The sequence below is a fragment of the Nyctereutes procyonoides genome, unplaced genomic scaffold, assembly GCF_905146905.1.
Source record: "Nyctereutes procyonoides isolate TBG_1078 unplaced genomic scaffold, NYPRO_anot_genome, whole genome shotgun sequence".
Lineage (NCBI taxonomy): Eukaryota > Metazoa > Chordata > Mammalia > Carnivora > Canidae > Nyctereutes > Nyctereutes procyonoides.
The window spans coordinates 52,952,920-52,979,395 of NW_026575133.1; the positions used below are offsets into that span (position 1 = coordinate 52,952,920).

The window sequence follows — 26,476 nt, forward strand, 5'->3', positions numbered from 1 at the left end:
TCCCTTGAAGTCCAGTCTAGCATATAAGAGTTCATTCTAGTTTTTTCCCTTTCTTGTAACTCCCTTTTGTGACAGTCAGAAACATGGCTTCCAGCATTAATACATTTCCTTAGTTCATCAGTTCCTCAACCAATCTCTGCCTTCATACTACACCTTCTACATGGACGTCCTCCTCAGTCAGTTCTCTCTCTCATAGCTCATGTCAGTCTGCGGTTCCTCACGCCCAGTTCGTGGGTGTGGATGCCCTTCTCTTCACCCTCTTCCTGCAGACCCCTTACCCCATGCATGCCCACCTTGTTCTGCCTGGGCTCTGACATGCCATGCCAATCTGGCCTGCTGTGTGGGTGTCCTCTCCTTGCAAATACCTAAATTGCCCAGTCCCACCTAATGCCTCAGGGCTCAGTTGTTCAAGAAGGGAAGCAGAAGGGCCGAGATATACCTCTTGATTCTGTCTCCTGTGCCCCAGGGCTTTCCTTTGTTCAGTCTTTCTATCCCAAAGAATTAATTCTGGCCACTCATTTGCTTAATTAAACCCAAGATCTGAGTGCCCTTGAATATTTGCCTATTCCCAGCTAACTCATGAACGACTCTTATTGATGCAAAATGTGTCCAGCATCTTTTCATCTCTCCCCATTTTTGCTTTACCTCCTAGTCTTCTTCCCACTGTTCCTCTTTCTGCTATGTCTCATCTCCTGCAATCCATTATTTTTTTTTCCTAAAGATTTTATTTATTTATTCATGAGAGGAACACAGAGAGAACAGAGATATAGGCAGAGGGGGAAGCAGGCTCCCCATGGGGAGTCTGATGTGTGAATCAATCCCAAGACCCTGGGATCACGCCCTGAGCCTAAGGCAGATGCTAAACCACTGAGCCACCCAGGTGCCCCCCCTCCCCGCCCCAATCCATTCTTACATAGCAGCCAGCCTGATCTTCTGATCTTTTAAAAGCATGAGGCATGATGTCATTCAGAATTCCAATGGCTTACCATTGTGCTTAGAATACAAACAAAGTTCCTCCATGGCATGTAGTATCTCCAGTAATCAATCCTGGCTGCATATCAATATCACCACAGGATCTTTTCAGAAGCACTAAGCTTGGGTCCCACCTGAGTCCAATTAAATTGGAATATTTGAGATGTGGCTCAGGCATCAGTATTTTTATAAGTTCCCTGGTAAATCTAATGGGCAGCAAGGGTTGAGAATTATGCCTCCCTCAGACCACCATCTTATTGCCTTTTCTCCTTTTATGACTGGTTCCATTCAGATCCTAGGAGTGGCCTTTCCTTGATTACCTGATCTAAAATAATGTCCCATGTTACTGGTCATTTTCTGCCAAATGCTTCTTACTTAGTACTGCCATTATCTGAAATCACCTTATTTCTGTATTTTTATTTTTTGTATGAGTAGTCTTCATGATAAGCTTTGCTCTCTCCTACACCATGGTGATCAGACTAGTGTTTAATAAATATTTATTGAGTGACTCCGTGTAGCAGGGAGAAAAACCAAGTAAAGGGCCTTGTTGTATAGGAGCCAGAAAGGGTGCAGTAGCAAGAGATAATCTGGCAGATGAGATGACATGGAGCAGATGCCAGAATCTTAACTGATGGAGATGATCTAAGAAACCAGATAAAGGAAGCAGCTGTGGCAATGGAATTAGGAACTCTCAGATATTTTCATTTCAGACAGGAGAGATTTTTATTCTGAATTGGTCCAGTCCCAGGAAAACAGAAACGGCTGGTTTCCCAAATGGAAGAGCCACCCTTAGCTTAGAATCACTTTTGATGTTCACCATGGTTGCTATAAACTCTTTCCACTCCTCTACCCTTTTGTTTTCTTTAGGTATGATGGAAGTACAACATTTTATTAGTTTCAGGTGTACAACATAATAATTAAATATTTGCTTTTTTGTTTTTGTTTTAGAAAAAGATTTTATTTCTTTGGGAGTGAGAAAGAGAAAGAGTGCATGGGCAGGGGGAGCAGAGGGAGAGGGAGAAGCAGATTCCCCACTGAGCAGGAAGCCCAATGGGGGACTTGATCCCAGTACCCTGAGATCATGACCTGAGCAGAAAGTAGCCACTTAACTGACTGAGCCACCCAGACGCCCCAGTGATTCCATATTTATGTTTATTGCAAAATGTTCATCACAATAAGCCTAGTTAACATATATTAGCATGCATGGTTACAAAATTATTTTTCCTTGTAATATATTAATATTTTATATTGATAACATTTATATCTATGTATTATATTGTAATAATAAGACTTACTGTCTTAGCAACTTTTAAATATGCAACACAGAATTATTGACTATGGTTGCCATGCTGTAGATTACATCCCTGAGACTTCATTATTTTATAACTTGAAGTTTGTACCTTTTGATTCCCTTCACCCATGTCGCCCTCATCTGCACACTCTTATCTCTGGCGACCACCAATCTGTTCTAGATATCTATCGGCTTGCAAACTCACTCTTTGAGACTGACATTTCACCTAAACCTAGGTAAGACTGACCCTCTGAGTTCACCATCCCCTACCATTCTCTTCATTTTAAGAATCTACTAATTTTCAAAAGCACCCAAGATTCCCACCACTTCACACTACTTATTGATTATGCTTGTTTGAGAGAACCTTCACTATCTCTTTGCATCGTGATGCATTTGGAAGCCTTAGAAGCATACATATTTAACTATAATTATCCTGTTTTAAATATGAAGATCAGTTGGAAAACCACGTTCTTGCTTGTATCCCTTGCAGTTATTAGCAATTGAATTTATGGGTTCCTGACAGTGTATGATTAAAACTCCAGAGATAGACACTATTCTGCTACTACCTAATGCCAAGCAAAATGAACATTCTACAAATTCAGTGTGGTAATTTTGTGCCTTTCGACAGGGGTTATACTCAAACCACAATCCTAGAGAAGACTTAGGAGGTAAAAAAGAAAAAAAAAAGTTCTCAAAAATGACAGGTTTCAGAAGCATAATTCTGTGATGAATGGCTGCCCAAAAATACTGTTTACAGAAGTACAGAGAAATTCCTCTCTGACAGTGGAGCAAAGTCCAAACTGTTACATCTTGGTTTTGTAGGACACAGGGAGATGAAAACTGCTTGGAAGAGATCATTGTTTCACAGCTTTCATGCCCTTCCCCCGCCCCAGGATGAGCCTAAAGCTATTCATTCAAGCAAAGGCACTTTCCTGAGGCAGCAGAACCTACCAGTGATGTTTAGATTGGTTTTCTTCTTATACTTGGCTCTCTTGTACACTTTGGCATCCATAATTGGGAGCAGTGTTTCCTGTTCACATATCTTTTTCTCAATGGTGGGCTTTGATATAAACCTATAATGATTTCACAGAATAGTACCCTAATTCTTTCCTGTAAAAAAATAGCAAAATTCTTTAAATTTTGAATACTGACAGTTTAAAACTTTTTAAAATATTATTAAATTTATGCTTAAGGTAAATTCACTTTTTTTGGGTAATATATCCAGAATATATTGTGTGTCTTTTTTTCTGGATGATTTCATGTAGAACAACTTACAAGACGGTTCTAGAACCCTACTGGCAGATGCCTAAAGTTTTATTAACAGTTTGCATCTACTTACTCTATGTATGTGGCTGCTTTACAACATATGTACCACCCACAACCAGGTTTGTTTAAGCAACATGACCAACTTGATGCCTGATGGACATGGGGAATGAGGAAAATCATTGTAGTCAGTTACTTCTAGTAGGTATTCGGTATATATTTAATATAAGTTATCTGTTTATGGATAAGTTGTAAACTCTCTTTACCAGATAGAGGGTAGAAAAGCATCCATAGGAGTATGTGTATTTATTGAAATTTTTATAAAGAAGTTAAAAGCTTTATTTAAAGCCTCATCAGGCCAGCATTTTTTTTTTAATTTTTGGGGTATGAATAGCATTGCCAAGAATTGTTTAGAATGGTCGTTTATTGTCTGTTTGTTTCAACTTTTTTAGGTGCAAATATTTATATATGTAAGATTTGCCATTTCAGTTTAAGACTGTTCCAGAACAGTGGTTCTTCACCTGAGAATTGAGATAAGAGAGAGACTACGTAAATTATTTTAAAGTATTTTAATAGTATAGGGTGACTTGTAGAGTGTATATACATGGTTGAAAGACCTTCATTCATGCAAAAACGCTTACTGAATGACTGTAAGGTGTTAGGTATTAAGAAGTTGAGCAGTCTTCTGTCTTGTTTTTGTTGTTGTTGTTATTCTTCCTTTCTCCAAAGGAGCAGAGATGAGGTATGTTTTTATGTGAATTTTAAATCCTTTATCTGTAGATAGAATAAAGCTCTAAAATAGATTTAGATTTTGATGTAATAAACCAAAATGTACACATTCTAAGTAGTTGCCTCTTGGATTACATCCCAGTATTCCGATAGAATTTGAGGATGTATATTGCTAATATTTTTATTAATATAAATATATCAGGTAACATAAAAGATTATGTTTTCTTATTCCCCAACAGGTTGGTACAGAGGATATACCCTCCAGAACAAATCTAAAAAGGTATGGTTTAACATTTAATTTTTAAATTTGGATCTGTCTGCCACTTTTGGATTATGTTACCTAATCCCATTTTCTGTTCATCGCTGCCTCTAGCTCTAGTTTGTGTTTTCTGTGATGGCTTATTCTTTAGATCTGAAAACAAATTCTCTGACTTCAGTGTTTAAGTAAAATAGAACAAATCCCACTGATTGCATTTCCCACCAGGCAACTTAAGGATAAAGGCCAGAGGTGAATTCACACACTAGCTAGGGCCCTTGTAGGCTTCTTGCTCTCTGTCCCTCAAGCTAAGCAGGGTGGTGATACAGTGACATTATTAGGTTGGCTGTCTCCTTCAGGGGGTTCCCATGCTGCTTCTTTGGCCATGAGCTACAGTGCTAATAACCCAGAACTAAAGCATCTCCCATTTGTACTTGACTCTACCCTTTATTAAAAAATGGATAAGCCAGAGTAGTAGTTTTGAAACTGTGAACTTCATGACTCCAATAATACATCATGAGATCAACATAGTGTATTATTAACCAACATTGTCCAAAACCCAAAACTCTGAAAAGTAGAAAAGAAAATGGAATGCCATGAAAACTACTGTTTTATGAAACTTTTGTGTGAGGTACATATTTTTAAATGTATTTTAAATTGTATTTTAAGTATAGTTAAGTATTTGGTTGCCATGAAAATGTCATGGCAGAGACTTTGAAAAATACTGACCCTAGCAGGTTCCTATACCCAGTGCCAAAACTACTCATCATCAAGCTAAAGAAAATCTATTAGTTACGTTAATACCCCCCTTGGTTAATTTTAGGTCAGGTCAGTGCTTTTTCTTTGACACTGCACTCTGGGGCAGCAATGCATGTCAGCACTTTGTTTTGAAAGAGCAACATTGATAGGACCATAGTATTTCACAGTTAGTTCACATGCAAAAAAGCTAATTAGGAGAGAGGTCCAAGAAACATTTTAGAATTTATCAGGAAACAATAATAGTGAAGGGGAATATAAGGGAAGGGAGAAGAAATGTGTGGGAGATACCAGAAAGGGACACAGAACATAAAGACTCCTAACTCTGGGAAATGAACTAGGGGTGGTGGAAGGGGAGGAGGGCGGGGGGTGGGGGTGAATGGGTGACGGGCACGGAGGGGGACACTTGATGGGATGAGCCCTGGGTGTTATTCTGTATGTTGGTAAATTGAACACCAATAAAATTAATTTATAAAAAAAAAAGAATTTATCAGGAAACATGTGAAAAAAAAAATACCCACAGTTGTTATTTTTCACACATGGAATGAGATATAAGTAATCTGAGCACACAACTTCAGAAGAGCTCAAGGCCTAGAGAAACACCTTTTTACAAGATTGTAGTCATTAGGAACCAGCACTGTTTGGATCAGGCTTTCCATATATTTGGCTCTGATGTCACACTCACTGTACATTTACACGTATATACACACACACACAATTTTGTTAATGTTGACGATTTAATAATCTTCCAAAATAGAGGAGTGTTTGCTTATAATGTGTCAACTCTCACAGTCTGTCCTTTTATCCCTCCCCAAATTCTAATGCTGAATTTTTCTGCCCACAGTTAGATTCCTGGGCCACATGTTTTCGTTTTCAACTTAACTATTTTCATTTAATCTCTTGCTGACTTTAATTTCTCCAGGCCTTAAATAGGGACCCAGGATGGGGACATTCTGTCATGAATGAGAGTGTAAAGAAGACTAAAGCCTTTCTTTCTTTCAGGATCCTTGTCTGTAGTTTAGAGATACTCCTACTTCTTGGTTTGGATTTAGCCCAATCCGTGTTTCTTTGACTGATAATTATAGGAATGATAGTTATTTCTTTTTTTTTAAATTTTTTAAAATTTTTTTATTTATTTATGATAGTCACAGAGAGAGAGAGGGAGAGAGGCAGAGACATAGGCAGAGGGAGAAGCTGGCTCCATGCACCGGGAGCCCGACATGGGATTCGATCCTGGGTCTCCAGGATCACGCCCTGGGCCAAAGGCAGGCGCTAAACCACTGCGCCACCCAGGGATCCCAGGAATGATAGTTATTTCAAAGCATGATTGGAGTTAACCATTTTGAAGTTCTGAATTTATTTATTTATTTATTTATTTATAAAAATTTTTTTTTATTTATGATAGTCACACACACACAGAGAGAGGCAGAGACACAGGCAGAGGGAGAAGCAGGCTCCATGCACCGGGAGCCCGATGTGGGACGATCCTGTATCTCCAGGATCGCGCCCTGGGCCAAAGGCAGGTGCCAAACTGCTGCGCCACCCAGGGATCCCCTGAATTTATTAAAGAGCAAGAATACTTCCCCATCTTCAAAAAAAAAAAAAAAAAAAAAAAGACCTTAACAAAATGAACAAAAACCTATTCTCAGATAAGATCACATGAACTAAAAGAACAAACACAATTCTTGATTTTTACTGGCGATTGTGAATCATGTTGAAACAAGGTCCCAGACCACACTTTTCCCTTTCAGAGAGCTTATAGTATGTAAGGATCCTTTTTGCACATAGAATACCTCAGTTTCTAAGGTGTCCTGTGATACCCTAACAGATCAATATCTATCCACTTTGTGCCCTTGTTGTTGACTTTGAAAAGGAAATAGAGTGCTCTGCTAGGGTGTAAATGACATGTTCTGGGTATGTTTTTAATTTTTTTGTTTTCATCTTCTTAAAACCCTTATTTAAACTTTAAATCTCACCCTTAAGAAGAATTGTTTCAGGAGGAGCTTCTTTTAGTTCTTGATAATTCGACTTTGTAATTCAATGAAATGATAGTACAAACAAGGATGGTGCATTTACTTGTTGATTTTTAAGTTGCAATATCTTCCTGGTGAAGAGCTCCCAGAAAAATCAAGGGAATTCAAATTCAATCATCATGAATTATGTTCAGCTTTTGACACCCTTTCATTAAGAGATCCAGCCTATTTGAAATGCTCTCTTAATGCTGTTTTCTTGTGTCTGCTGGTCTTTGGGGGAGGAGCTATTTGAAAGGCCTATTCTTTTAATGGAAATTTTTGGTGTCATTTATCAGCAGACAAAGCCATTTAGAGTGGTGATAAAATGAGCTAGTGGTTTTAGGAATTGAAGATGCCAGGAGCTTTGCAGAAACTGATTATTGATCCTGGCAGGATTGTGAAAATGTGGATAAGGGCAATATCTAGAAAATCATTGGTTTATTTTTTTTTCTTAAGTGAGTAGATTGCATTGAGAAAGGAAAATCAAAATTGAGATAGGCTATAAATTAGTAATATATCACCCAGGTTTATCCTGCCTTTCTGTGTGTCAAATGGCATTGGAACAATTCTACAAGGCTCAGATTTACCAGAGCAATTAAATGGATATAAGTGGACATGTGCTGTCATGGGAGAATGGTGCCTACAAATAACAGAGCAGTAATGCAACAAAATAAATATTCTCTGAAAATGAAAGTCATCATGTCTGTATGTTCAGTATAATGTAATCTGCTTAGATGTAACAACATAAGATGTTTATATTTCAAATGCTTCTATGTTGGATTTCTCCCAATTATTAGTAGAAGACCAGTCATCAGATTATGAATGCACAAAAATTTTAATCGGTCCTTTACCTTCTTGATGAGAAAAATCTTCAAGGATATTCCCTGGGATGAGCAGTGTTACCTTATTTTAACCTCCAAATGTGGTTCCTTATAACTACTGCTTTAAGTAGTTCATCATGGAATCTGGTTCTCTACCATGATGACAGTCAACAAGACATTTACCTCAGCTTAAAAGATGGAAGAGGGAATCCCTGGGTGGCTCAGAGGTTTAGTGCCTGCTTTCAGCCCAGGCGTGATCCTGGAGGCCCCGGGATTGAGTCCCACATCAGGCTCCCTGCAGGGAGCCTGCTTCTCCCTCTGCCTGTGTCACTGCCTCTCTCTCTCTCTCTCTCTCTCTCTCTCTCTCTCTCTCTCTCTCTGTGTCTCTCATGAATAAATAAATAAAATCTTAAAAAAAAAGGACAGAAGAAAAAAGTTCACCCGAAGTTCCTTAGATACCCTAAGGACAGATCTGGAGCTTCAGAATATCAGAAATTAGGTCCCAAAGGAATTCCATGTACATTGAATCTTTAACTGTTTGATTAGTTTTCCAAAATCACTTTGAATCCTGCCCCTGTAATGAAGGAAGTCAGTGTCAGTTTACCTTTGTGTGTGTTTTGGGTCTTATCAATAACAGATTAGCATAGTACTTTCTTATATACCCCCATGCATACCCCTTTCTCAGATTGAGGAGGGGAAGGTAATATACTTTTTTTTTTTTTTGGTTCTTCCTGCCTGGCAGGAAAGAATGGTCATTTTGCTTTTGACTCAAGCAGTGGCAGGATCTACCCTGTCATCACCAATGCTGGGAGCAGCTCAAGCTCACATTTTCTTAGTTTCCTGTTGTATTGGCAAAGGGCTAAAATGGAGAAAGGAGAGTATTAGATAAGTATAGCACACACAACCAAACACAAGACTGACCCCAGTAGAAATTAACTAGTTTTCTGCCTCTGAATGGATTAAGGATCACTGGGTACACACACCCATCTTTGACCATGTTCCCCAGGTAGGAAGATATTCTTCTCCCATGTCTGTGCCCACCCTCCCTCCCCAACACAGGGTGTCCACAGGGTTGCACTAACTTTCACAGGTACAGGGTGAGGAACTTCTACCTCTACTGGCCTAGCAGGCTAAGTTCCCAAAAACAGCAATGCCTTTTCCAGATGGCAGTTTCTCTATTTATTGATGAGTGTATTGCACAGTTGAACAACAGAAGCCATTGGCATTTAGGAAAACTCAGATCCATGACTTGCTTTCTGTTGGTTCCATCTGATCTTCACTTCTTCAATTTCTACCGACTGGTTTCCAGTCCTTCTCTTAGGCCCTCCTTGGGTGTTTATTCTCCCATGGGCAGTGTCACACCAGTGATACAGACTCACCTCTTAAGACTGTAGAATGGAGAGCAATTTGAGACTGGGAAATGCTAAAAATAACCAGATAACTAGTACTAATTGATTGGGGGTGCATTTGGCTAAAGTGAAAGTGCTGAGAAGGGATTGTTTCAGAAAATCACTGTAATTTTATGGGCCACTAAGTATATAGCCCTTCATGTCACTAATTATGTGAAACCTTTTCAGGGCAATAGTTCATGGCATGTAGGATCTGGAGGGTTTTAGGAGCTCTCTGTGGAACTCCTTATCATTATTGCAGCTCTGAGCTGACGCGGACACGTTTGCCTGCCCACTTACAGAGTGTTTCTCCCATGCGTTGGGAATCCCGATCTTAATTTCTGTCTTTCCAGCCATGCTTTCATTTAGGCTCAGTTAGTGTGATAGGTCCTGTGAGCCTGACTGCACAGTCTAGCAACTATCCTGGTACCCTGTCTCCTCTTCATTCATTCTTGATGCCATTTGTGCTCTTTACCCCGAGACTTGTATGGCCGTATAATCAATGTTCTTCTCCTGTAGGGTATTTTCCCTGAAACGTATATCCATTTGAAGGAGGCAACCGTGGAGGACCGAGGGTAAGTTCCAGTCCCAGGAAGACTCCTAACAACCGGTGAACACATCAGATGATCATTGAAGAGTCTCTCAAGGGCTTTATTTCTCTTATCTCTGTCAGTTGCACCTCTCACAAGAGAGAGAAATGAATAAAAACTTTTTCCTGATATGATTCCTTCTTTTATAATTGCTCCTCTCTGGCATCCTTCACCAGAATAATATAGACAGACAATGAATGAATGGAGGGCCTTTGCCTTCCTTTTGCACTATCTGCTCACTGAGTATGTGCGTGCGCATGTGTGCACACATGCATGTCTGGCATTCTTTTGCTGTAAGATCTCTGAGAACCCCCAATTTGGCCACCTTTGGGTAGAGATGAGCAAGCTGTATCTTGCAGTGATCAGCTCTGGAGCTTAGACCAGGCAGTTAGTCTTACTGCACCTTGGACTTTGCCAATACAAGTTGGAGGAAGTAAAACGAGCCCTGCATCAGTTGTGAGCTCCATGTGAAATTAGGGGAAATACTGTGTGTGAAGATGCTCTGCAGATAAAATCCATTAAGTTTTGGATATTCTAATTTCTTATCCACCTTACCATTTGTCCTGGAAAGTACTGCCTCTGTGGTGGCTGAGGAGGAGTAAGACACAGCCTGAGGTGAGAGAAAGAGGCTGCTGGGTTGCTGAGCCCAAGGGCAGGAAAATTAAGGAGGGAAGGAGAGCCCGGAGCAGGACTGGAATCCCAGGGCTGATAAAGAGTGGAAGGATCAGAGTCACGCAGACTCAAAGCAGCAAAGAACATTATCAGTTTTAAGTTCTGCACTCACACTTTATAGACAAGACATAGAGACAGGCCCAAATTCACACAGCCCTTCAGTAGCAGAACCAAGATAACCAGGTGTCCCCCCGCCCCCCAGAAAATCTTCTTTCCAACCTAACGAGGGTTGCCAGATAAAAATGCAGGGTTCCCAGTTAAGTTCGAAATTCAGATAACAGCAAGTAATTGTTTACAGTAAATATGTCCTAGGTATTTAATGCATCATGTTTACACTAAAATATTATTTTAATCTATCTGAAATGCAAACTTAACTGGGCATCGTGTAGTCTTAGTTAAGTCTGGCAATCCTACCTCTGTTTCCTATTTGTTTACTTGCTCTTAACTCTCCTTCTCACAGGTCCTTGTGAGATCACCAGCCCCACAGCCCTCGTGCCATGCACACTTCTCCACTCACCCTCCCTAATGAAATGGCTGCTTGGCAGAACCAGCTAAAATACTGGATTCTTTTTTTAATTTTTTTTTTTTTTAATACTGGATTTTGGCTTCCATCCCTAGGAGTCACTGAAGCCAGCCCAGCTCAGTAGTTGCTCCAATAGAGAGGCAACATGGTGTGGTCCAGGCTGGGCCAAGGCCTGTTCCATTGCAGGAACCATTCATTTTGAGAGCTGTATTGCTAAGTCCCTTCTTTTCTCAGGTGCTTAGGTATAATAGAATCTGCTCAACAAATTTCCCCACAAGGGGTGCGTTTTATTTCCAGCCAGACCAGCCCGACACCTATCTTTGAGCCATAGAGAATATGACCCCCGTCAAGCAAAGCAGGGATGATTCACCGGGAGTAACATGAGCATCTGTCTGGTTGTTCTCCTTAGGCAAAATGAGACTGTGATTCCTGGTGAACTTCCACTGGTGCAGGAGCTCACGTCGACACTGCGAGAATGGGCCGTCATCTGGCGCAAACTCTATGTGGTGAGCTTTCCCCTGGGTCTTGAAGCTGGTAGTCTTATTTCTGGGCTCCTGGTCTGTCTGTCCTGCTGCAAAGTGTCAGCAATGTTTGGGCTCTGTGTGTGGAATAGGGTGTGTGTTAGCTGGACTGTACAGTGGCTGATAACCAGCACATTCTCACTGTCCTGGAGTTAGGGGCATTGGTGACCTAGGGATGGTGGAAGAAATGACGGGACTAGCTCCTAGTCTTGACGTGTGTTCTGGTGGATAGGAACTTGACAGTGTTTCATTGGCTAGCCGCATGAGGACTCCCACTGTGGCCAGTGTCCTTACAGACTGCAACCTGAGTGGCTTTAATGAGCCACCATCTAAAGAGTCTTTCTTTCCAAGGTCAACTCAAGGTGACTATTTCTTGCAACAATGGTTTGACCTCAGAATGCTATAAGACACCCCAAGTCAGTGGGAAATTTCACAGGAACCAGCACATTCTCTCCATGATGAACCATCATCACAAGTTGTGTGTAGGCTGGCAGTTAAGAGAAGGTAGATCTGGCCTTTAGTATCATCTGACTGAAAACACTGGGGTCTGCTCTCTTGCAAGAGGTCAGGAGTGCTCCAAGTCCCCTGGCAGCAATGTGCACACTAGGAAGCTCTTTCCTTGACACTGGAACGCACAAACATCTTTTTCTAATGTTCCCTCTTTCCTGGAGACCTGGAGGTACATAAGCATCACTAGGCCTTGCCTCTGTAAGCATCTTCCTCTGCTGACCAGAAGAAGATATATTTTCTCATTCAATGCATAATGAGTGCAGTGACAGAGTAGACTAGACCCCATGGCCTGGAAGTCATTCTCTTTCCTTTATGCGATTTTGTTTATCTGGGTTTTTGTTCAGTCATGTGTTGATTCTTCATTTGAACTCTCACAAGCCAGTCTTAATAACTTATGAAGGACACCTCCCTCTAGACCCATAGTACCAAAAACAGTAATCAGAAGCTCATTCTAGCGTAACTTCTAAGAGCTAACATATGATTTCATTTCCATCCTGTTCCATGAGCCATTGTTACCCATGATGGATCACAGCAGCAGAAATCACCAATCCCTTTGGTGGAAAAGCACAGGATTTTTCTCTGCCTGCCCATCTTTCAAGGCCTAATTCAGGTTCTTTCTTCCTCATCATGTAGCTTCTAAACATACCAATCCATAATGTTTCCTTCTGGACCATAGGAGCTCTTACTGCTGAGCCCATCATTTGACCCTTGGGGCACACTGCCTTGTAATGCAAGTGCTCTTTTGATCTCTTTATGTGTAATTGAGGGGAGAGCTACCTGTAAGTTCTTAAATCACCAGCTCCCAGCTCCGGGAGGACTGACATGCTGTTTTAAGCCCTTTGGCCTACATCGATCATCTGGTACATCTGTTTAAAGCACTCTCTGGTTCTGGTTAATTGATTGGTTAGTGGCAGTTGCAACAAGTCTGATAAATGAGGAGTGCACATACACAGGGAACTTCCTTAATGTATTCTCTCTGGAAATTGATGAGTGGCGAAACGTATCCAAGAGTTAAGTACTGGGAAATGAGATTTTTAAAGTGGTAATGTTGGAGAGTGAAGAATATGAATGAGATAGACTTTTCTTCTTGTTAAGACACAGCTCTTGTGCTCACTTCATTACTGTGTCCTCCACATGTTCACAGGTGATTGTGCCATGTCTGCTATTGATGAAAATGAGAAGTCAGACAGGGAAGAGGAAGCCTGATTCATGATTTTGGGCTTCCAAAATCTCTTAGTAGTTAGATGTGGGCAAGCCCAGTGTGAAGATTTCCTATATGGGCATTTCACTATTTAATAGCAGAAATGGGTTCTTAGCAAGAAAGAAAGAAGCAGAGAAGGAAGGAATGAAGGAGGGAAGGAAGGAAGGAAGGAAACAAAGAAGGATGGAAGGAAAGAAGGAAGGATGGAAGGAAGGATGGACGGATGGACCTCCATCTTCTCTGAGAGGGGCAAGCGCATTTCCCATCTTAATTTTGACATCTAATCAAATAATCATTGTGGTAATTGTGAATATTTAAAAAATGTCTGATAGCTGCTGTAAATGTCAAAAAGACATTCATTGTGGAAATCTTAATCAATTGATACGGCTCAGCAGTCTGCTTCTGCTTTTGATACATACTTATTTATTTTAAAAAATCCACTTAAAATGGGTTCATTATTAATCACGGCTTTCTCTCTTGTCTTCCTGTTCTTTCCTAAAATATTGACAGTTCACTTCAGGCAGAAATTCTGAACTTCTTTCTCAAAAATTTACATCAAAGTAGCAAACCTCAAATATTGTGCTTCACTGGGTAAAAGGTAAAAGGACCCCAAATCTGTAGTTTTTCACGCCCCCCCCCACACAATTTTATCAGTGTTTTTTGCTTTCTGATTCTGTAAGTCCTTTTGGTTTGCATAAAGATGAACACAGATTTTTACTAATCTACATCAGTACTTGTGTTTCTTGCATTTCCTCCCTCAGATTGTGAGACCAGGTGTTCTGTTTGATACTTTTTTTTTTTTTTTGAGAGGGACAGAGAGAACATGCATGTGCACACAAGCAGGAAAGGGGCAGAGGGAGAAGGAGCTAGAGAAAATCTCAAACAGGGCTTGATTATACGACCCTGAGATCATGACCTAAGCTGAAATCAAGAGTTGGATGCTTACCAGACTAAGCCACCCAAGCACCCCCTGTTTGATATCTTTCAAGATGCTTGTGGAGTCTTAGAACCTCCACAGTTCTCTACAACACATTTACTAGTTCTCTCCTTTTCAGTCCCTGCTCATGAGAAATTTATGTAGTAGACCCAGAGTCTTATGTGAGAGGAAAATGCTATCCACTAACCAGTGTAAGTCCAGCCATGTAGACACAGGTAATTATTCTAGACAGGAAAGACATTTGGATAGCTGTGATTTATTTTTAGTAGCCGTACTGTAACTTTGCGAAATAACCACAAATATGTTTTTAAGATTTTATTTATTTATTCACTCATTCATTCATTCACTCATTCATGAGAGAGACAGAGAGAGAGAAAGAGAGAGGCAGAGACATAGGGAGAGGGAGAAGCAGACTTCCTGTGGGGAACCCGATGTGAGACTTGATCCTAGGACCCTGGGATCATTACCTGAGCCAAAGGCAGACACACTCAACCACTGAGCCACTCAGGTGCCCCAACCATAAATAAGTTTTAAAGGAGAGAGGAGTTCCTTATGCTGAAGAGAGGAGAACCCACTCATCCAAAGCAGAAAAAGAAATGATGACAAAGCCCATGTGTCTTCTCTTCCTCTTTGTTCTATTAGTATTATTTTGTCCCATATAATTGTTTTTCCTGGTGCTGTTGGCTTTATGCTTTTGGGAGGAAGCAGGCTATAGGGAATAAACACTGGACTAGAAATTCAGAAGCTTGGTTTCTCATCCAGGCCTTGCCCTAACTAGCTCTGTGGTCCTGGGCAAGTCACTTGATGTTTCCAAGCATCTTCTGGATTCTGGCCCTGTGTGAAAGCTATGTAAAATCTGCCTTGTTGACTCCCTGGGGTTGTGAGAGCATGAAGAGAGGTGATGGCTGTGAAGTCATTGTGCAGATCGAACATCCAGGACTCTGCACATGGCATTCTTGCTGCTGTCTTAACTTGAAACAGTAGCCGCTTTGGATGTCCTCCCTCTGGGCAGCCTTGACTTGGCATCCCTCTGACCTAACTCAGAGTCTCTGAAGCTCCCTTGTGTGTGCCCCCTGCCCACCCCCATCCAAGGCCACTTCCTTTGCCTTGTGTTATCATCTTAGGCGGAGTGACCTTGAGCACTCAATAACTTCGCTAAGTGTTTCTCAGCACAGATAGTGAGCCTCCTTAGTCAATAGGCTCAGGTCTGGGAGGCATGGATCATTCCAGCAAAGAAAGGGGAAGCCTGCCAATGCAGAGTGCGAATTCACAACAGTTCTGGCTTTGTCTATGCTGCTGTTTCTCTTTTGGGACTGGTTTTAGTGGGCGTGTTTTCACTGGTTGATTTGGGAAGGGGGAAACAGTGAAGTGGTGGTCGCCTGGTGAAATGGCAAGATTGTGGACACTGGGGTCAGACAAACAGCCGGTTCTTAAATTCTGGCTTACTCTCTTACTTGGTATGTATTTTTATATTCAGAAAAAAAATTAGCAAACCCAGTAATAGTTACTACAAACTAAAACAGAAAGAACTCAGATCCTGAAGGCAGGGATTTGGGTCCAGGGTATGCCACTAGCTGATTCTATAGCCTGAGACAAGTCCTTTGACACCTACATTGTATTTTCCTCACCTAAAATGGTAATTATATATTATATATGCCTTGCACATTTGCTGTTAAGGATTTAGAAAGATAATCTGTATAAAACTTCCAGGACAGTGCCTTGTGCTTTGTCATCAAAATGTGACAGCCCCTGATAATGCCCTTACATCACTGCTTCATGAAAGAGCTCACGAATGATGGGACATGTTAGGAGAACTAGATCGTACTGTGGAACTCTGCCCCGAAATCGTCTTACAGTGCATCCTCCAGCTCAGGGCTGACAGGGGGGCCCCTTTGGGCTCTGTGTGAATTTAAGTGCCATCCACCAGTGGTTTTTAAGTATTCTGCACCTTATTCTTTGCTGCTGCTCAGGATCATGTGTTCTCCCTAGCTTGGGAAAGTAGATCCAGTGAGCTGAACCCTGGCCTCCTTTCCTTTCGAGCAGCACATCTCCCTTGTTCCACGTGAGTTCCGCCAGCTGGAGAGGTGTTGATTTAGACTGATTGGACTGATGTAATACCCAGATTTCCCTTCTCAATAACAACCTGGCTACACCTTTTGAATAGGCACGAATCTACATCCCATATCATAATGTATTTTTCTCAACCAATAATCAGGACTTGAAAACTGACAAGTTAGGATGTATTTGTGAGGACAGAGGGATGAGCATTTTTGAAAGTGGGACTGTCCTGGAAATATGGAGATATTTGCTGATGTTAAACATACTCTAGAACCTTTCACCCCAAGACTTAGCTCAGTGTGGTTCCCCATTTTCCATTTGGAGCAATGGTTTGGTGAGTTTTGGTCAGCCAGGCTGTTTTGTCCATGTAATTTGGGGAGACTAAATCTAATCCTTTTTCCTTACAAGAAAGAGAAACATAACAAGCCAGGTATAGAAGGTGATTAATATGTATTGTTGAATCAAGTGAATGTAATTGCTAAAATGTAGTTCATAGAACAGACTGGTTTCTCATATTTATCTGTTTATCTAAAAGATTTTGTTTATGTTATTCATGATGGACACACAGAGAGAGGCAGAGACATAGGCAGAGGGAGAAGCAAGCTCCCTGTGAGGAGCCCAATGCAGGACTTGATCGGATCACACCCTGAGCCAAAGGCAGATGCTCAACCACTGAGACACCCAGGTGTCCCACGTTTATTTATTTTTTTAATAAAAGATCTATTTATTGGGATCCCTGGGTGGCGCAGCGATTTAGCGCCTGCCTTTGGCCCAGGGCGCGATCCTGGAGACCCGGGATCGAATCCCACGTCGGGCTCCCGGAGCATGGAGCCTGCTTCTCCCTCTGCCTGTGTCTCTGCCTCTCTCTCTCTCACTGTGTGCCTATCATAAATAAATAAAAAATTTAAAAAAAAAAAGATCTATTTATTTATTTGAGAGAGAGATGGGGGAGGGACAACGGAGAGGGAGAAGCAGATTCCCCATGGAGCAGGGAGCCCCATGTGAGGCTTGATCCCAGGACCCTGAGATCATGACCTGAGCTAAAACCAAGAGTCAGACGCCCAACTGACTGAGCCACCCAGTTGCCCCTGATCTTCTCTCATTTAAAATTCATGGGTACAATAAGACCCTGAGCTGGTCTGTAGTTGTATAAAAATCTGGAGGGGAGAAAGTACCCCTAATGGAGGTGGGGGTGGGGAACTTGCCAGACACAATGAATTGCCTTTCTTCCCATCATTGCATAGCCGTGCAGATTAAAGCTACTCAAGTCTAATCTTTTTGAACTGGTGGTTATTACTGGCTGCTGGAGCATATGCTCTGAAGTGTAATTAAGCTAGTCTCATGGTTGGAAACCAGCATCTGATTGCTTATTACCAGGGACAGAAAATTCCCATAGAAAACTTGGTCTCATTGTCAGGGCATTCCATCTGTGAGTTGCAAGCCCGGCTGGGGCCTGGCTCTCATGAGACACAAGATGAGACTCGGCAGTGACCGGGACAGGGCAGGGGGTGTGCTTTGGCTGTTTTTCCAGTTTGGTTTTACTCTGTCTTGGTTGCCTGCCTCTCAGGATTTCTTGTGCTACTTCCTGAGGCAAAGAGTGTCTTACTGGAATCTTTCCTTCAAAAATGAAGCCTTTGCTAGTCAGGCAAAGCCTTTTTCTGGCAGGGAGAAGATGCACTGAAAGGAATGGAGAGGAAGAGGGGCCAGGGCCACATGGATTCCCTTTCTCCCAGAGTTTGGAGTCAGCGTGGCAGGAGGACACCCAGGAACCAGGACCCCCAGAGTTACAGAAGGACAGGAGAGTCCCTGCAGAGAGCTCTCTACAGGTGAAATTTGATATGGAGCCACCCGAGCATGTGAGCACCTTGGGAGTGAGATGGTCAGAGTCAGATAGAGTTAATCAGGAAGTTGCTTGCAGGAGTAATTAAGTTTAATGTCTCCGCCTAGACTCACGGACGCTTGCTTATCCTGGGGAATAGGTCTCTGACCCAGTTCCTTTGTTTTCCAGATGGATGTATCTCAGAGGGAATGATTTCCCCAAAGTCGTTTAGCAAGGTAATGATAGAATTAGAGATAGAGACCCAGTCCCCATACTTTCCGTCATGGCCTTTTGCCTCTAAATCAAAATCTGCACGCAAGAGGAGAGGTTGGCGAGCAGAGGAAATACTCCTTTGCAGATGGAGACAGGACCAGAGAAAAGTCTTTTGATTGTCTTCTGCCTCCTTTGAGAAAATGACAAATACAGTCCAGGTTTTCTGACACCCAGGGAGGTGGTGCTGGTGCCATCGTCCCAGTGGTCTCTCGAATTTCTGAAATACTCAGTGGAGGCCTTCTGTACCCCTCGTGGCCACTGCTGAAGGCAAAGCTTTTTTCTTGTGACTTTGTTTTTTTTATCTCTAGAAATTCTTAGAGAGAGAGAGAGAGAGAGCCATTCAGAATAGAAATGTAAAAAGCAAGACCTTCGAGATTTCCAAGAGGAAAAGAGGGAGAAATTCTAAGCAAGTACAGGAATGCCTTTACTCTCTCTCTTTCATGCAGCTGTAACTGAAACTGAGACCAGAGTGGAGTTTTACATGTGAACTGTCAGAATTTGTTTTTGAGTTGCTCTTCTGTTCCCAGGGCTGTGCTGACTTTTGCAGAGAGGATCAAAGGGATTATTAAATAAATTCTCTGCCCTCTTAAATTATGTGACCCATAGCTACTAGTGCAAAAAAAAGTGGGGATTAATGATAACAGAGAAGGTGCTCTGCAACAGGCAGACTTGGGCAATGGAGAGTTCAGGAAAGAAGACAGGAAGGGGGGGGGCATGATGGGACAATAAATGGAGACTCAGGGTCTTTTGAGGAGTGCTTGATTTTCTCCTCACCTGTCCTCGTGTGCTTCCCTGGGAACCCATAAGCATCAGGGTCCAGCTACTACAGAACATCCTACTTAGAACAGTTTTAGAAATGTGGCTATAAAATTCATTTCCTCAATAACTGGGGAAATTGCTTCCTTTGGTGTGTTCCAGCTTGTCTATTCAGAATTAATTTGGCACAGTGAGTCAGAGAAGAATGGCTGTCTTCATCCTTCTTTTATGGGGGGATCTTGGCAAACAAGATGATATGAACAGGCAATAATTAAATTGCCTTGGATAGTGTCTAATATAATTGAGACCAAGAACTTGTGACCATGTGTCACAAACAAAGCACTGTCTCTCAGAGAGGCTCCCTTGAGTCTCAACACCTCCCGCATTCTTTTTTTTACCATAATATGAGGACTAATATCTTCATTAAAATTAGAAAACACTTAAACAAAACACCTAAGAGTAGACAAATGTGTTGCAAGGAAGAAGATCCCCTCTCTGCCTAGCAGCTTTGAAAGGCAGAATTTTATGGGCTTAATTTCTCACTCCCTTTTTCAGATTGAAAGACAATGGATGGCAACATTTTATACAGTACTGCATGAAAAAAAAAAGTTTTACCTTTGCTTATTAAAAATGGAACTTTTTAAAGTCCCGTTTTTATGCTTTTTTGAAAGACTGGCTGATGAGGAAGAGGCAATTCAGAAAATGCTAAAAGCCTAAAACGTAGGCAGTACAAAATTTGAAGCAGGTTTCAGGGTCTGTATTTTTCAGATCAGTAGTGTTTATGGAGCATAGAAGTGAGTTCTTTGACTCTCTCCTTTGTGCACTCAGAACATTGACCTTCTTTTAGGGTTTTTATTCCACTCTGCTAGTCTTCGCTGTCTCCCCCTGTCCCCACTTCTGGGCTGAGGGCTCTTTGCTCCACCTTTACTCTTTGTTCAGGAGTATCTTGGGTATTTTCAGTATCTTGATTGTACTCGATAACTTGCCTGGGAATCTGCCCCAGGGATTGTTGTAGAAGAAGATCACAGAAGAACACACTCTATAGCCATCCACAGTTTCTTTGAGTGTGTGTGTGTGTGTGTATGTGTGTGTGTGCATTATTTTTATAGCATATAATAATATTTCCTATAATTTAAAAATATTTAGTTATATAAATATATCATGAATTTTTACCTGTAAATAAAAAAGAAGTGATTTTGTAGTATGTAAGTGGTGAGTGGAATTGTGCAGGTTTTTATTTTTAAAAAACATGTTTCAAAAGTGATACACAAAACAGTTTTCCATTATGACTTTATCTCAAGTGTCTTCCTTCCCCCATCATATTGCCTCCATTTGTTTTCCTTCTGGTTCTTGTCACAATTTAAAATTATGTTATATGAATAGAATGAGATGTATGTTATTTATGTAAACAATACTGTGTATGTTAGTGACATTATTTGCATATATAACTATATAGTCATTTAGATAGAGGCAAGGTCATAATGGCTTGGAAATCAGATATTTGACTCTTCAAATGACAGAGTTACATATAATTAGTTGGTCATAAGTTAGTTTGGTTCAGATAGAGAAGTTCTTAGTGAAGCCCGGAATAGTAGTTTAATTATTGTAGGTCTGATGATTTCTGGGATGGTCTTACAGTTTTATGAGGACTTTAAAACAATATTCTCCATTTCATTTTCCATTATCCTTTATCTCTGAAATGATAATTCTTTCTCCATCCGTAATTCACTCATCCAGTACATTTTATAGAACGTCTACTCCATATCAGTTCCTAGGGATACAAGCATGAACAAGCCCCTTGTCCTGTCCTCTAGGAGCTTATGTCCAAGAAGAGGGTCAGATGGGCCAAGATGGTCTCTGGGTTCTGAGTGCCAGAATGGGAGTAAATTCCAGGAACAATGGGAGGGATAGCCAGCCCATCATTAGGGTTTTGAGCAAGAGACTTCTAAGTTGAGACCAAAGAAGTAAGAATTAATGATTGGTAGAGGTTGTAGTGTGTGAGGAGGTGCGAAATGGGGGGATGTTTGAGGGAAGAGGAGAAGAGTGGTTTCAAGGAGAAGAGGTATCATATTGAGAGGGTCTGGAACACTTAAGAGAAATGGACACAGCTTTTGCAAGAAAGGAGCATGGATTTTTGAGGTAGACATTGGTATAAAATGCAGCTGGGTGGGATGCCTGGGTAGCTCAATGGTTGAGCACCTGCCTTCAGCTTAGGGGCATGATCCTGGTCCGGGTATCAAGTCCAGCATCAGGCTCCCTGTGAGGAGTCTGCTTCTCCCTCTGCCTATGTCTCTGAGTCTCTGTATCTCTCATGAATAAATAAATAAAATCTTTTTTTTTAATAAATAAAATATTTTGAAAAAAAATGCAATTGGGTATGTGGGCAGGACCCATGGGGTTTACAATGTAATTTTCTGTCTCTGAAGGACAGAGGAACTCCCTGGAGGGTTTAAAACAAAGGAGGGCCATGGTTGAACTTTGGGTACATGGATGATTTGATATACTTATGACTTAGGAGCTACCATCCATCCTCCAGTGGCTTATCTGATTCTAAAATTGGAATAGAAGAGGGAGTGGGAATGGCCTAGAGCAAAGCCATCCCTATTTTTTTAAAAAATTCTTTGAAGCACACAGCTTACTGTATGGTGAAATTATTTGCTTAAGCAATACCTTATAGAGTAAGTCAAGTCAAAAGATGCCTTCCATCCTCCACACCTTTATTTTTTGTTCTTTCCTCCACCTCAATTTCCCATCCTAGAGCAATAAGGTCACACTCTTCCGCCAGCTGCAGCAGATGACGTACAGCCTGATTGAGTGGCGGTCCCAGATCCTGTCTGGAACACTCCCCAAGGACGAACTGGCAGAGCTCAAGAAAAAGGTCACAGCCAAAATCGATCATGGCAACAGGTAAACCAGGGACAATTTCACCGAGAACTCGGAAAGAGATGGACACATGTGCTAAGGATGGCTTGCCATCAGCTTTCCATCTTGGAATTGTCAAAGAATGGTGCTTACTGCTCTCTCTTTCTGCATTGGAAGACATTTAATTTTGTTGGAAAAATTTGGCAGTCAGTCCCCTCATGGAGGCCAGACCCTGTGTGGGATCTCTGGGTCAAGGATGATCAGAGAAGATCATCAGGGATGATCAGATGATCAGGGAAGATGGGACTTTGCTGCCAAACAAGCCTGAAAGGGACAGTGCGTCCAAAGTCACATTTTCTGAGGCCTACAAGGATCACAGTTCTTATTCCGACAGTGAACTTTAAATCAACGTCAGATTATCTCCATGTCCCTAACTGGGACCATTGTGTGAAGTGTATAAAAACCAAATTTACAAGAAGAGTAAAACATATTCTTAGCCTGACAATTATGTCTCCAGTAACCTCGAAAGAGTTAATCACTTTGTTAATTTTCTGATTAGCTAAAGCAGATCTATAGATTCCCTTTGGAAAATGGGAAATCAGTCCACTCATCAGTTTATGGTAGCCTGGGATACATCTCTCCTGACCAGCTCCTTTTAAAAGATTGGGTTGGTTCCTCAGTTTTGTTGATCTGTCTGACATTTCATTTTCTAAATTTCTTCAAGTTGTGCATATGTGATTTTTTCCCTTCCCCCTTTGCCTCAGGACTCTTGAATGTACTTCTGACATCTGTAAAACTACAGCTCACTATCCTATGGACTTAGATGTTATAGACTCTGGCAACTATATTCAGAAATATCCGGAGTGACTATAACATACAAGATTCATATTCAATCATTATTTGAAATCTCCTATGTACCTTCACATATATTACTTGATTATAACTCATTTTATGGTTAAAGAAACAGATAAGTGAGCTTCAGTAATTTATTTCCAAGTCACAGAGATCAGAAGTGGGGAAGTCTAAATTTGAACCCCAAACTTGATGATTTCATGTTTAATGCTCCCTCCTTAGGGTTAAGAATGAACTGTTCCCTGCCGTCTCACTTGTCCATTCATAGGACTATAGCCACAGGGGTTGCTAATCATGTGCTCGAGTATTTCTTCAAAGACATGGTGGGATAAGTCAAAGTATTAAAGTAAATTACCTGGAATCATCTTGCTAGCATGTATTCAAACCAAGATTTAAATCCTGGTCTAAGTGACAGCAGAACCCATGCTTTGAGATAGGTTAGGAGATTCCCTCCTTGCACGTAGGCTGCCCTAGTATTTTTGAGTCTTGTCACAGTATGACATTGGCCTGGAGGACTCCGATCTTCAGCATAGGATGTTAATGTCTCACTGAGGGTCAGACATGCCTGCCTTCCCTCTCCAGTCTTTAGAAGCAGCTCAAGAAATTAAGCTGCTTCATCAGTGCCTCAGTGCTCAGTCTCTGAGCTGCCAGCAAGACCCATAGCTCCTGCGTCTGGGTGGCCTGTGGGTCTGGCTGTCATGGAAAGGAATCTGCCAGATTAAATCAGTTGATGGAGATGCTATAAAACTGGGAGGGGGGTAATTAGACATTTTTGCTTTCTTCCCAAAGACTTGGCATATTTCACTATTATCCCGTAGCTTTCTTGCTGTTTGGACATCCCTACTCTCCCAAATTGCTGGTTCCTGGAATGTACGCTGGGTATTCAGATAGCAGTATCCTGTTTCCACCACAGTCCCCAACTTATTGGAACTAAACAAAAATTTTTTTCTATTTCTTTGTGCACATTGGGCATAAGAGCCTTGGTAGGGATCGTGCCATGCCTAGGTCATGTGGCTCTTACTTTTCCTATGTAACACTCAGAGCTACAGGGCATCCTGGGTGGTTCAGCAGTTTAGTGCTGCCTACAGTCCAGGGTGTGATCCTGGAGACCCGGGATTGAGTCCCACGTCAGGCTCCCTGCATGGAGCCCGCTTCTCTCTCTGCTTGTGTCTCTGCCTCTCTCCCTCTCTGTTTCTCTTATGAATAAATAAATAAAATATTTTAAAAAACCACTCAGAGCTACAGCTTAACACAGATTTTTTCTTGTGCTGGTTTCTGCGATAAGAGCTGCTATTTATGGAGAGTGTACTATATACTAGATATTGCGTCACGTGCTTTTTATGTGTTATCTCATTAAATTCTTGCAGCAGCTCTGAAGGGTGGGGGATATTAACAGATGAGGAAGTTAGGGCTTTGCAAAATGAAGTAAATTACCTGGAATCATTGTGCTAGCATGTATTCAAGCCACGATTCAAATCAGAGCCCATGCTTTGAGGTTATGAGATTCCAACAGCCAGGACCTACTTCACTGATTGCCTTTAAAACAGTCTTGAATCAAGGACTGTCCTCAACATTGAACTTTTAAGGAAATCAGGCAAAGCCCCCAGATATTTGGGGACTCTTCTATCATTACTCCCCCTATGCCAAGTGATAGAAGATAGGGGAAGAGCCATTGGTCCGAGTAATCTGTTCGCAATCAGTGCCAGTTTTTCCTTTGCTATGGAGGTTCTGTGGAACAAATTACTTTGCATATCCTCTGAGTTTGGTTAACATGACCATGAGTTTTCATAACTTACCTACCATAAGTTATGAGGAAAGGAGGCGGAAATCCAAAAGAGAAAAGCCAAGGAATTGTTCTTAACTTGACTGGTCCAATGCCCAGCTTTCTAACTGTGCATCCTTCGGGGACTCTTCGGAGAGAGTCTGTTCTTAATGAGGAGAACTCGCTAATCACTCCTTTCTTTCTAGAATGCTTGGGTTGGATCTGGTAGTAAGAGATGACAATGGAAACATCCTGGACCCAGATGAGACCAGCACCATTGCCCTCTTCAAGGCCCATGAAATGGCCTCGAAAAGGATTGAGGAGAAGATCCAAGAAGAAAAGGTATACATACTCCAGTGTCTAGATTTGGGCTGCCGAGATTCTGCTTTTGCTTTTACTTTAATGAGAGAAAGGGAATCATGGACAACCAGAGATAGAAATGTTTAGAAAATCATTCATTGCTTCACTGAAAGCAAAACATAATAGAAAGAATGAGGCAGCGGTATACCTTCTGATACAGAAAGATTGCAAAAGTGTGCATTAATAGAAAAAGAGCAAGATGCAGAACAGTGTGTACAGAACACTAGTCTTCATATCTCAGAAAAGGATATATGTATCTCTGTTTGTATATGCATAGACTAACTCAGAAGTGATAGACAAGAAACTGATAATTAATGATTGCCTCTAGGAAGGAGAACTGGGTGAGAGGGAGCCTTTGTATGGTGTAACTGTCTGTATTTGGTATATATGATACAATTTCCAAACTAAATAATAAAATATTTAAAAATAAAGCGTTCCAAGGGTTTTGAAAGTAACAATTAGACATTAAATAAAAATTAGAAAAGTACAGAGAAAGAGAACTAGAAAAACCTGCCATAGTATGATGACACAGACCCATCCATATTGATATTTTGGCATATATTCTTCTAATCTTTCTGTTCTAATGAGTAAAGGCTTCTGTTTATTGAGTCTGTTGTTTTTTGTTTCTTTAGAACAGTTATAATCGTATTTAATTGTGTTTCTGGATCCAGTGGCTAACCACACTTGAGAGTGAGGCCTTTCCAGTGTTGCAGTGAGAGCTATTCCCCAAAAGAAGGATAATGGATCATGATTTTTGTGCCTATGAGGCTCATTCAGAAGCTTTTGTGAGAGATGAGAAGTTCTCGAAGCTGCTAAGCCATGAGTTGTCATCTTTAGATAGCACTAACTGAAATCGCGGGATTCAAGGCCCTGAACACGACAGTCCTTCCCCCCGCACTCCCCGAAAGATTTATTTACTTATTTTAGAGGAAAGAGTCTGTGTGCACAGTGGGGAGAGGGGGAGCAAAAGGAGAGGGAGAGAGAGAATCTCAGACTCTGTGGTGAGTGTGAAGCCTGACACAGGGCTCCATCTCATGACCCTGAGATCATGATCTGAGCCAAAATCAAAAGTGGGATGCTTAAACAACTGAGCCACCCAGGCACCCCACAAAAGAGGACAGTCTTGAGCATCCAAATCATAGTGATTATATTTTGCTCACTTGCTTCTTTGGCCACATGCACACACTTTCTTCTCTGTCAGTGTTTCTCCCCTCAGGTGGTAATTATACTTGTTCCCCATTTGCCAGCCCATGTCTTGGCCATTATTTTCCATTTGCTGAAACTGAGATGAT

General features: G+C 41.4%; 1 protein-coding gene across 1 annotated transcript in view; it reads left to right on the forward strand.

The window, feature by feature from the left end:
* The window catches only part of DOCK5 (dedicator of cytokinesis 5), a 210,529-nt gene that overhangs the window by 74,245 nt on the left and 109,808 nt on the right, over positions 1–26,476 (forward strand). Inside the window, exons 3-7 of the mRNA XM_055299886.1 lie at positions 4,495–4,535; positions 10,008–10,063; positions 11,683–11,779; positions 22,107–22,255; positions 25,031–25,166. Of these exons, the coding sequence (XP_055155861.1) occupies positions 4,495–4,535; positions 10,008–10,063; positions 11,683–11,779; positions 22,107–22,255; positions 25,031–25,166 (479 nt within the window). The remainder of the gene's footprint in view (positions 1–4,494; positions 4,536–10,007; positions 10,064–11,682; positions 11,780–22,106; positions 22,256–25,030; positions 25,167–26,476) is intronic.